The sequence below is a fragment of the Alosa pseudoharengus genome, unplaced genomic scaffold, assembly GCF_046254945.1.
Source record: "Alosa pseudoharengus isolate Yale_2024_CS ecotype anadromous, Long Island Sound unplaced genomic scaffold, YU_APseudo_1.1 YU_APseudo_1.1_scf_14, whole genome shotgun sequence".
Lineage (NCBI taxonomy): Eukaryota > Metazoa > Chordata > Actinopteri > Clupeiformes > Clupeidae > Alosa > Alosa pseudoharengus.
The window spans coordinates 19,602,068-19,614,076 of NW_027468609.1; the positions used below are offsets into that span (position 1 = coordinate 19,602,068).

General features: G+C 45.3%; 1 protein-coding gene across 5 annotated transcripts in view; it reads left to right on the plus strand.

Annotated features, from left to right (window-relative positions):
• Window positions 1-12,009, plus strand: part of dnm1a (dynamin 1a) — a 78,631-nt gene that overhangs the window by 29,115 nt on the left and 37,507 nt on the right. For 4 of the 5 annotated variants that reach the window (XM_076284076.1, XM_076284077.1, XM_076284075.1 and 1 more), the window contains exons 10-13: window positions 1,399-1,537; window positions 8,450-8,536; window positions 8,880-8,950; window positions 11,650-11,707. In XM_076284076.1, the coding sequence (XP_076140191.1) occupies window positions 1,399-1,537; window positions 8,450-8,536; window positions 8,880-8,950; window positions 11,650-11,707 (355 nt within the window). Of the gene's footprint in view, window positions 1-1,398; window positions 1,538-3,660; window positions 3,800-8,449; window positions 8,537-8,879; window positions 8,951-11,649; window positions 11,708-12,009 lie in introns of all 5 variants that reach the window. The other variant, XM_076284079.1, reaches the window with a different exon arrangement.

Consider the following 12,009-nt stretch of genomic DNA (forward strand, 5'->3'; position numbering starts at 1 on the left):
TGTCTGTGTGAGTCTTGTACTGGTCTAGTCTGTAACTACCTCGTGTGAGTGTGAGTACAGTCCTTCTGTCAGTCATTCTGAGGTTCTGCTCGATCCGGACCACACCAACAGGCTCACATCTAGAGACAAATGCCTGACAGGGAGGCTACAACGGGCACGTAACTGAAGCGTTCAGTTTGCATAGCATCTGCTGCAACAATTAGCTTCCACTGTAATCAATGGAAATGGCTACACCACAGCAGCATGTACGTTCAAAACTATCAGACCAGTCTCCTAAACCTATTTTTAAATTATACGAATCGAGCGCTTCAGTTGCGGACCCAGTGTAGCGCAGGCCTGATTTGTTGTTGGAGCCTTTATGTGCTCTCATGAGCGTAAAGTCATGGGATTGATGTCAGAGTGTTAGAAACAGGGTTGCCCAGAACTAAAGTGGCTCCAAGCCTCTAGAATGACTGGTCTCCACCGATCTGCCCTTTCCTATGTACAGTAGGAGCTGCTTGGGGAGAATCACACTACTGCTTGCCATGTGTGGCCACTGTCGTAGTTATCTACAGCTATGAAACAACATAGAAGTTAGCGCTACTCCATGTTATCTGATGACTGATGACACTTTAGCCACACTTCTACTGTGGAGTCAAACCATGTATAGTGCTCATAGTAAAGTATGACCACCTCTTCATATTACATTAAGACCATGTATTTTCATGGTAAAATATGACCACTTCCTCATATTTGAGACCATATGTTCTTCCATGTGCTAGTAGATACCATTGTTTCTGATGTACAATGTGACCACCATTATTGTTGAATTATACCTCCAAACTGCTTTACTCAGGGCCCATTGGGTCATGTGGATCATATTCTGACATGTAATAGTTTGGAACCCTAGTAGTCTCTGGTTGTTATGCTGTTTGTGTGGAGTCAGGTGAGCTGAGGTCTGGAGGTTGATGGTAAATCTTAAGATGGTGGTGATTCCCACAAAAGGTGCCTACAGATGTTAGTTTTACAGTGATGTGTCTAGCCAAAGAACAAACCAAAACAGGTTATGGACTGCAGGAGGACTGCAGGACTGCAATGGAAGCATGCACTGACTGCTTCTTATCGTCAGTCATCTCTGTTATCAGCTTTTATTTATTTTATTCTTAATCAGAAATAACTTTAATAATGTTGAGCAAGTGTGTGTGTGTGTGTGTGTGTGTGCATGCAGGTGTTGGTGTGTGTGTGTGTTTGATTTAAAATTCTGTTTAATTAACTCTTATTTCTTCCGCCTAACCTCCCTCCCTCCCTCTTTCTCTTCTCCCCTCCACTCCTCCTCCTCTCTTTCGTTGTCCCCCTTTCCTGTTTGTTTGTTTTTCTTTGGCTGGTTCTGCGTGTGTCCCTGTGGCATGCACTGGACAGAACTGGCCTCTTCACCCCGGACATGGCCTTTGAGACCATTGTGAAAAGGCAGATCGGGAAGATCAAAGAGCCGTGCCATAAATGTGTGGACATGGTCATATCTGAGCTAGTCAATACGGTTAGGCAGTGTACGCAGAAGGTAAACCAGCAACCGGAGCACAGGCTATGTCTACACCCCCCCCCCTCCCCCCTCAAACTCGCACTTAACAAAATGAAAGACAAAATGGAAAAAAAGAGTTTGCTGTCTGGCACTATGGCCCCTGTTCCTGCGCATTGCAGTAGCTGGTTGGCAGTGGTGTGTTGGTGGGGGCGGGCACTGGTGTGTGTGTGAGTGTGTGTGTGTGTGTGTGTGTGTGTGTAGCCACAATTAGCTTAATGTTGGAAGTAGAGGTATCTGGATGCTGAGCTCACTATGCTGAGGCTGGCCAGGGATCAGGTTGCCATAGCAGCAGTAAAAGATGCTCCATAGTAACAGATTCACTCTGGGGGAGTAAAATGACATTTGCAAGCTGCTCTGTTGTGGTGTGTGTGTGTGTGTGTGTGTGTGTGTGTGTGTGTGTGTGTGTGTGTGTGTGTGTGTGTGAGAGAGAAAGAGAGAAAGAAAGAGAGCAAGAGAGTGAGTGGGGGATAGGCTAAAGTAAGTTCCAGAGACTGAGCAGCAGCCTGATCCCTGCATGATCATGTGTGAGCTTAGCATACTGCCACCTGCTGGTGAGACAGTGGCAGCGCACCTGGAACCAAAGGCAACCTCCATCCTCCGGTCCTCAGTCTCCACAACAGAACAGTGTAGGACTTCAGAGTTGCCCTCAATCACCCTTGAAGGGTGTATTCAGCCAGGCTGACTCTAGACCAGAGATTAGACCAGGTCTGGGAGAGGGTTTATTGTCTAGACCAGAGGTGCGTTCAAATTCGTAAACATAGGTGAATGTTTGCAAACGGATTTATGTTTGCCTTGAGATTTTGGCGAATGTTTGTGAACACTCGCGAACAGTCTGAGGAGGTAGTTCTCCGTAAACATACAGTGGAGCTGGACGTGAACTAGACGAGGTGTTACCGTGACAATGGAATGTTTACACCAAATCGTTCAAATTTAATTGTTCAGAGAAAACATTTTGTTGAGCGTTCGCCACTGTTTGCCAAACACTGTGTGCCAAACGCACCTCAGGTATGGGAGAGGGGTTATTGTCTAGACCAGGTCTGGCAGTTATTGACACTTGTCTCTGATGTGACCTCCACTAGACATCAACTAGGGCATTCATGACATGTAGAGGCCCTGAGCCTCTTCTGCCCCCTAATAGTGGTGTGGGGGCAGAGGGGCATTGGGGGGGGGGGGGGGGGGGGGGTTCTGGGGGAAAGAGGGGTATTAGGTGGGTTCTACAGGCAAGTTCATTTTGGGGGGGGTTATAAGGGCAAGAGTATAGGGGGAGGAGGTGGTTGTAGGGCAGAGGTGGACGCTGGTCCCTAAGAACATAGCAGAGGAGTGGGAGACAGGTATGGAGTTGTCTGTGTGTCTCCAGGTCCCTGCCTTAGTCTCAGGGTTTGATGCTCGAAGCTGTTGGCCGAGAGACGAGGTGGTGTGGGGTTTCTCTCTCTCTCCCTCTCCCACTGAGGGGGAGTGAACGTCGAGAGGGGAGCCCCTGACTGTCCTCCTGTTGAATGGCTTTTAAGGAGATGACCAATGTCTCACTTGCCTTCTCTTTCCTCCTGTGCTGTTCATATGTTCCCTCTTTTCTCTTCTTCTACCTGCACTCGTTCTGTCTATATCTGTGTATACTCTCTTTCTGTCTCTCTCTTTCTCTGTCTCTCTCTCTCTCATCTTTCTCTCCTTCCTCACATTCGGGCCTTCTTGGGTGGCCATTACTTCTCTTATCCTCTTCCTGTCAATCACTTCTCTCTCTTTCATCTTTTCTTCTCTTACCCAACTGTCGTTTGCTACTTGCTCTCTCCTGCTTTTGCCCTGTATTTCTTTCTTCCCTCTCCTCCCCTTCTTTCTTTCTATCTTCCTTTCTTTCTTTCTTCCTGTCTTTCTTTCTTCCACTCCCTTTTCTTTGTCTTTTTTCTTTTCACTTGCTTTCTCTTTTCTTTCCCTTCTCCCCTCATGCTGTTTTTTTTACCCTTCCTTACCCTACTCCCTCTTTCTTTTCTCTTCTCCCTTTTTCAATCCCCCTCTCACCACCCACCTCTCTCACTCTCTCACTCTCTCTCTCCTCTTCTCTTCTCTTCTATTCTCTTCTCTCTCACATTCACCTTCTTCCTCTGCAGGACCGGTCTCTTTACCCCAGATCTGGCCTTTGAGGCCATAGTGAAAAAGCAGATCCAAAAGCTTCAGGTGCCCGTGCTTAAGTGCATAGATATGGTGGTGAGCGAGCTAACGTCCACCATACGAAAGTGTAGCGAGAAGGTAATGCGGAGCCTCTGTCCTCACATTCACACGACCTCACGTCTCTCCACGTGTGTGCCTTAGTCGTTTGGGTAGACCGATGGCTGGACTCGCGCTCAGCTTACACACGCCAGAAAGACAGAGCAAAGCTAAAAGAAGCGATCTACTCTCTCACCTATTAAGCTGCCCGAAGAGATGAGACGCTCAGCGATCTACTCTCTCACTCGCACCCTATTAAAGAGATGAAGGGATGAGACATTCATCGACAGCTGGAGGTAGCCACACAGAACAGGCTGACACTTATTTACACCAGTCTGGCATATATAAGCTCGAACAGATCTGCAATATCACAACTTTATGAAATAAGATGTAAAATTACAAGAGGGACACTTAACTAAAGAGTCACTTAACTAAAGAGGGGTTGATTTGTGAGGGCTGCAGGAAAGTTGGTGTGATCTGAACTTCCTCCTTAATCAGTTTCTGTAGTAGTCCTGTTGTACACTCGTCAATTCACACGCTTGCTGCCATGTCCACTCTGCCTTGGCCTTTGTTCTGCACTGTCCGATCTCTCTCTCTATCTCTCTCTGTCTGCCTGTCTCTCTCTCTCTTTCACTCTCTCTCGGTCTGCCTGTCTCTCTCTTTCACTCTCTCTCTCTCTCTGTCTGCCTGTCTCTCTCTTTCACTCTCTCTCTCTCTCTGTCTGCCTGTCTCTTTCTTTCACTCTCTCTCTCTCTCGGTCTGCCTGTCTCTCTCTTTCACTCTCTCTCTCTCTCTGTCTGCCTGTCTCTCTCTCTCTCTGTCTGCCTGTCTCTCTCTCTTTCACTCTCTCTCTCTGTCTGCCTGTCTCTCTCTCTCTCTCTGTCTGCCTGTCTCTCTCTCTTTCACTCTCTCTCTGTCTGCCTGTCTCTCTCTCTCTCTCTCTCTGTCTGCCTGTCTCTCTCTCTTTCTCTCTCTCTCTCTCGGTCTGCCTGTCTGTCTCTCTCTCTCTGTCTGCCTGTCTGTCTCTCTCTCTCTCGGTCTGCCTGTCTGTCTCTCTCTGTCTGCCTGTCTCTCTCTCTTTCACACTCTCCCTCTCTCTCAGTCTGTCTCTCTATGGCTTTTCTGTCCTCTACGTCAGTAGCGTGTGCTTGGTGCGGTGTGGAGCGGTTCAGTGCAGTACGGTGGTGTGGTGGTGGTGGGGTTTGTGATGTCGTGGCCTGTATGTGTACACTATGTAATGTAATGTGTATGTGCATGCACCGCAAGCAATTATGTTGTCAGCTGTCCCGCCTTTCTCTGTCGTCAAATGTCAACAGACAGGGTAAACAGGGTTTGTAGTTTGCACCAATTGTAATTTGATGTAAGTTTGATATGACTATATGTAAGAAATATGTTTTAAATAATGTCTAAAGTTCATGCTTCATCTCCTAAGATGGCCAAAGGCTGTTGTAAGTTTTACTGCCTTTCCAAAATAGAAGTAAAAATAAAAACCCTGAACCTTAAACATCTTTTGAAAACAATCCTATAGAGAGCTATCAGAGAGGGTCATGCTCAGTAATGTTTAAATTGTTAGCTTCTGTTTGCTAGCTGTTTGATATTACACCTTAGCTTTTCTTAGCTAAGCATGAGGAGAGATTATCGGCCAGGTGCACTTAAAATTGACCACCGTTTTTAGTGCAAAGGTTGCGGGAACTAGATCCTCTGCAGATAGACGCTAACGCTTGAACAGACCCAATTCTGCCCCAGATCACCTCTGCAGATAGATGCTAACTCTTGAACAGACACAATTCTGCCCCAGATCACCTCTGCAGATAGACGCTAACTCTTGAACAGACCCAAATCTGCCCCAGATCACCTCTGGATTCCAGTCAGCTCAGAGCAGGGTCCAGTCCAGAGTTACCTGATATCTGGGTCTTTGCTCTCTTTTTGGTCCAAACTGTAGCATTGTAAGCGATTAGTCCAGCAACTATCGGTCTATCCTAAACTCAGACCTCCCCTGTATTCGGGCTGAATACACATTTGAATGTTTCTTTTTATGTGCTCTATCTCTGTCACTATATTTCTACTAAAACTATATTTTCTGTCGTTGTTGTGTGGCAATTGCTGGCCAATTTTTGAAACAGCTAGCCAAATTGTCTTAGTCTGGTTCTTCCTACTTTTAGAAGCATGCTGAAATAACAGTGTTGTCCTTTCTTTCTTTCTGCATGGTTGTTTGGTTGATTAGTTTCCTGGGTCGCTCTCGTCTCCTGTCTTACGTGCCCTTTTATTTCTGTTACTGTCAGCCGGCTTAGTTTCCGGAAGATTTTGTCCGCTTCCTAATCAATGTGGGCTAGCCTCTCAGGAGTTCTCTGGAGTATCCCTCCACTGTAGGTTCACAGGAGGTGTCCCACCTTACTGACAGATCTATCTGACATCTTCTCGAGCATCTCTCACTTTCTCTCTTTTCTTTATTCTCTATTCTTTTCATTCATCTTTCCGTTGAACTCTTTCCTTCTCTAGACTGATGAGACGTTGGCCCTCTTGTGCACACGAAATGTGCAACCTTATACATTTGAACCAAACTTACAGCAATAATAACAAAATGCAATCTTATAGTAATTAATAGTAAGTAATACAAATAAACCTGCTTAACCTGCTGCATATCACAGTTTTATTTTCATTAAGCAAAGATCCACAGGAGGTGTCTGTAGTCTCTTTCTTATTCTCTTCCTTTTCCCTCCCTCCTGTTCTCTTCATTCACTCCTCTCTTTAGAGTCACATCACCCCACCACCGCATGATTAGTGTGTGCTGTTCACTCCCGCATGCTTCCCCCCCCCCCAACCCACCTATTTGCTCGTGGTTTAGTATGGCATATGAGGCAGAGCACCCACTAAATGGCTGCCATTTTGTGTTGTTGTCAAGGGTTTTGTGTCGGTCGAGTCTACAGTTTTGAGATGTGAGCACCACCGAGTTCCTGACTTCCAATGCACCCAAAGATCCATGACCCTTAACCCCCACATGCAGATAAAAAGTGCATCTATGTGTAGTCACCTGTGTGGACCTGATTACAACACGAATGTCTGATAGTTTTGATAGCCTCAAGCCCAGGTGTTAGGGATAGGTTTTGGGTGAGGGTGTTAGGGACGCACTAGGGTAAGGGATATGATAAGGGTGATGACTTTGCTAATGACTAAGGTTAGGGTGTTGGGCACTTGCTAAGGACTAAGGTTAGGGTGTTGGGGCCTTTCTAAGGACTAGGGTTATGGTTATGGTTTGGGTGTTAAGATATGATAAGGGTTACGGTTACGGTGTTGGGGACTTGCTATGGACAAGGTTTATGATTAGGTTTTGAGTAAGAGTGTTAGTGACGCACTAAAGACTAGGTTTAGGGTGTTAGGGATATGAGAAATATTAGGGTTAGGGTGTTAGGGATATGATATGGATTAGGTTAGGGTGTTAGAGACGTGCTAAGGACTAGGGTTAGGGTTTGGGTGTTAGGGATATAATAAGGGTGAGGATGTTGGGGACTTGTTAAGGACTAGGGTTAGGGTGTTGGGGACTTGATAAGAACTAGAGTTAGGATGTTGGGGACTTGCTAAGAACTAGGGTTAGGGTGTTGGGGACTTGATAAGAACTAGAGTTAGGATGTTGGGGACTTGCTAAGAACTAGGGTTAGGGTGTTAGGGACTTGCTAAGAACTAGGGTGAGGATGTTGGGGACTTGCTAAGAACTAGGGTGAGGATGTTGGGGACTTGCTAAGAACTAGGGTGAGGATGTTGGGGACTTGATAAGAACTAGGGTTAGGGTGTTAGGGACTTGCTAAGAACTAGGGTTAGGGTGTTAGGGATGCACAAAGGACTAGGGTTTGGGTGTTGGGGACTTGCTAAGAACTAGGGTTGAGTGTTAGGGACTTGCTAAGGACTAGGGTTAGGGTGTTAGGGACTTGCTAAGAACTAGGGTTAGGGTGTTAGGGATGCACAAAGGACTAGCGTTTGGGTATTAAGGATATAATATGGACTAGGGTTTGGGTGTTAGAAATATGATAAGGGTTAGAGTTATGGTTAGACACGTGCTAAGGTTAGGCTTTTTTAGGGTTAGGGTGTTAGGTGATGTCTTTGATGGCTTTTAGGAGACTCACCGGCTGGACGTGGTGCATTGGAACTTAAAGCTGAAAGTGTGTGTGTGTGTGTGTGTGTGTGTGTGTGCACGTGTGTGCGCATAGAGGGAATTTTTAGTGGTGGTGCTCAGGGTTACCCCTTCTCCAAACCTGTCCTATGCTTCTTTGTGTTTGTGCTCAGTTATGTGATGTTGGTTCGTTGTGACTTATGCTGTGTTTGCATATGTGTGTTTACTGTGGCTAAATGTCAGACAATGTAATACCAGTGAAGCATTAGCAGAACACATAACTCTTCATAATGGTTATGTGGTTTTAATATTATTACGACAAAGTCTTAGACTTTGCACAAGCCTGTCATTTGACTTTAAATGTAGCTTCCTGTTAATTTTCTATTTTGCAAAGACAATTTATTAAACATGGTGCAGAATCTGTTGGGTGAAAGGGTGGATTGTGTGTGTGTGTGTGTGTGTGTGTATGTATGGAGTGTATGGATGTGTGTATACTGTACAATGTACAACTGTACATGCATCAAATAGCATGTTGTGTGCGTGTGTGTGAGAGCAGTGACCCACCGATGTGTGTGTGATGTCTGCAGCTTGCTCAGTACCCCATGTTAAGGGAGGAGATGGAGAGGATTGTCACCCAGCACATCAGAGATCGCGAGAGCCGCACCAAAGAACAGGTGAACAAAGCACGCACGCACATGCACACACACACAGACAGACATACACAGACACACACAGACATACACTCATACACAGACACACACAGACATACACTCAGACACACACACACACGCGCGCACACACACACACACACACACACACACACACACACACTCTACTTAAGCTATAACGACACAAGGACAGTGTAATTCAAACTTGCTGGCTCACGCGCACACGCATAGCTACATACACACAGAATGCTAGAGCTAGATCAAGAGAAGAAGTGTGTCTAATGCATGCACACACACACACACACACACACACAAAACACACTGCCTGAGTGCTTCTCTCTGTTCCCAGGTGCTGCTGCTGATTGACGTTGAGCTTTCCTACATGAACACCAACCATGAGGACTTCATCGGGTTCGCCAAGTGAGTCTCACACACACACTCTCTCTGGCCCTTTCAGTAGCAGTTGAGGTTAGGTGCACACACACACACACACACACACACACACACACACACACACTCTCTCTGGCCCTTTCAGTAGCAGTTGGGGTTAGGTGCCTTTCACAAGGTGGTCATACATACGTGTGTGTTTGCTGCTAATCAGTGGTTAATTGACTCCAAATGCTAGCCTGGCCACTCCTACCTAGATCTTCTTTCAGGGAGATACTAGTCTGGAACCAGGGGGTCAAGAGCGTGCAGTTTGCTTCGGCATGATAACATACGCCATTTTCAAGTATGGCGCCGCATGGAGCATTTGGAACCAGCTCCGTGCACGAAAATCCGTGTTGGCAAATGACAAATAAAGAAAATTGTATTGATCTTGTTTCGTTGTTGTTTGTCCCGAACAAAAATAGCTTAAACATGATTAAAGACAATAAATTACACAACAGCGGCATAAATCCCTTGTCTCGTCGTTATACACCATGGGTCTCCAATATGTTGCTCTCAAGCTACCCATCACTAGCCGCCCCCTTTTGAGCTAGCCAGAGGCTGAAGCAGTAGGCTACTAGGCTACATTTAAACACAATTGTTGCCGCGAGGCATTCCAGCCTACGAATTTAATAAAGAGTAAACCATGCATAATTAAAAATAACTCAATTTAGGCTACTTGGCTACGCGATAAGGTTTCCATTAGAGCACAGCACACGTTCAATGAATGAGTGAAAGGGACTGCCTTGTCTCGCAATAAAGAGCTGGAAATTCCGACACTTTTTCAACTACATGAAACTTTACAGTGAATCATCAAATACCCCCTAGATTTAAGTGCCCATCAGTCTCAACATTTAACTATATAATAAAACAGTCCAAAAGTAAATTAAATCCCATACTAAACCGAAAATCATTTGCTTTTGATAGCCTCCAAATGTGGCCTAACGCATGTCTCACAATAAAACGCACAATGTAAGAAATAAAGGTCTGCCTCGAATACATACCTGTGCTTTGCGCAGCCTAAGTAAATAGCAGACCCCGGACATAATTTAGGATTTACTGAAAGTATGCAATCATTCGATGTTGGACGCCTGGCGATGCTCTGGCCGTCTACTGGGCCTCTGACTCATTTGGATAGTAACTCGACAGGTGAGCGCGAAGATTGAATGTCATGGATGCGTAAGTAAACTGTTTTTTGCAGTCGGCAAACTACATTATCTTTAACGGTTACTTTACCATCTGCGGTGTACAACCCAAAGTATTTCCAGACACCACATTTTAGATGAGTTGGGGACGTAATTGTCCGCTCAGGCTGGCCGTTCTGTGCATTATCTTTTCATTTTCAAAACAGGGTGGCTATTGAGGGCTCTGGCTCCAGTCATTATTGTGTCTACTAGCTATTATTGGCTTGATTTGGTCACGGGCCAACGCTAGAATACGTTTAGAGCACCTCTGCCTGCCGTCCTGCTGCTGCTAGGTGAAATATCCGTAGTTAACCAATGAAATTAAGTTGCGCTTCAGGGCGACTCCACTCGGACTCCATGCGCGTTCCCGAGCAACTTTTTCTTCTTGTTATGTGGCAAGCAATGTATGTGCATTATCGCCACCCTCTTAACTGGAGGACGACTCTCTTTTTACAGAATATCCAATAAAAATTGACGTTGGTCCATGCGTCATTTCCAGCTTTGGAACTTGGCGAGAGGGAGTTAAGTCATTTAATAAATAAATGTGAATTACGAATAATAATAAAAAGCTTCTACCTAATGTGACTATTTTTTCCATGAACTGTTAAAGAAAACACATTTTTTCCCGCTGTATTCTCCATAAAGAGTAAAGTAAATTATGTACGTATTTCCGGAATTGACGTCACTTCCTGGACTCGTCTGAGGCTGGTCTGAGGTCTCTAAATGACTTAACCCCTACTGAACTTGGCGCCTGGTCAGAGCCATATGGCGCTGGATCTGAACCCCAGTGTTCAAGATGGCGTTGACTATGAATTGGCCGGATTTACTAGCCTAGCCTCCACCATTCATTTGTATGGAGGGCGGGACTTAGTCACTCTCTCCAGTTATATATAATACCTCAATGTCTGGAACACCATAGTTCACTACCGTTTCCATTGGTCGGCAGATTACCTGCCCAATCAGCGACGAGAGGGGATGAAGCTATAGTTTTGAAATCAAAAGTGTCTAGTGAACAGTAGTAGCAACGCATGCATGCATAAAAAGTCTGTCGGAAGAATGTGTACTTTTATTTACAGAGGAAGGCCCACACGCATTGTTTCCTGACTGCCAATGCTGTTTAGTGTCAGTTTGTAAAGTTTAGGCAAAGTAGGAAGTAACATTATGAATCCCTGAATAATTTGGTTGGTTAGGCTGGACCAATGATTTCAAAGTTAGCACCCATTGCAATGCAAGTGTTGGAAAGAAATCCTAATCATGAGTGACCAGACTCTATTCACTTTGTGAATGAGTTTTGTTTACCAGGCTATCCAAATGTCATTGGTGGTGTAAATGGGGATTAACATTAATTGGTCAACAGTGCGAGAATTACTAGACATAGTGTAAAAACTAATGTAAAATAAAATTACATAAAATACAACTGCACGTGTTGCATGTGTTTGCTGCTAATTAGTTTAGGTAAACTTTAGGCTATTAGATGTGTGCTGATCTACATGTTTGCTACCTCCACAGTGCACAGCAGAGAAGCGCTCAAAAGGTCGGAGGAGGGAAGAAAGCTACTGGAAATCAGGTGTGTGCCTCAATCACAGTGCCACCCACAGGCTGGGAGGGTTAATGCACTCACACTACTGCAGATAGTTGTTATTATGTTGATCTCACATGCACAGATAGTGGACTCTAAGAACAAAGTCTTGTTGGGGAAGCTTACAGGTCTTGTAGAACCATTCAGAATGGCTGATTCGTCAAAGATGCCGGTGACCCCATTAAGCACAACTATACCTCATAAAGTTGCTTTGGAGAGCTGCGAGTGACATCACCTTTCAAGAGGATGTCATTGTGAGGCTAGGACCATGCTCACCTGCTGTCTTTTCA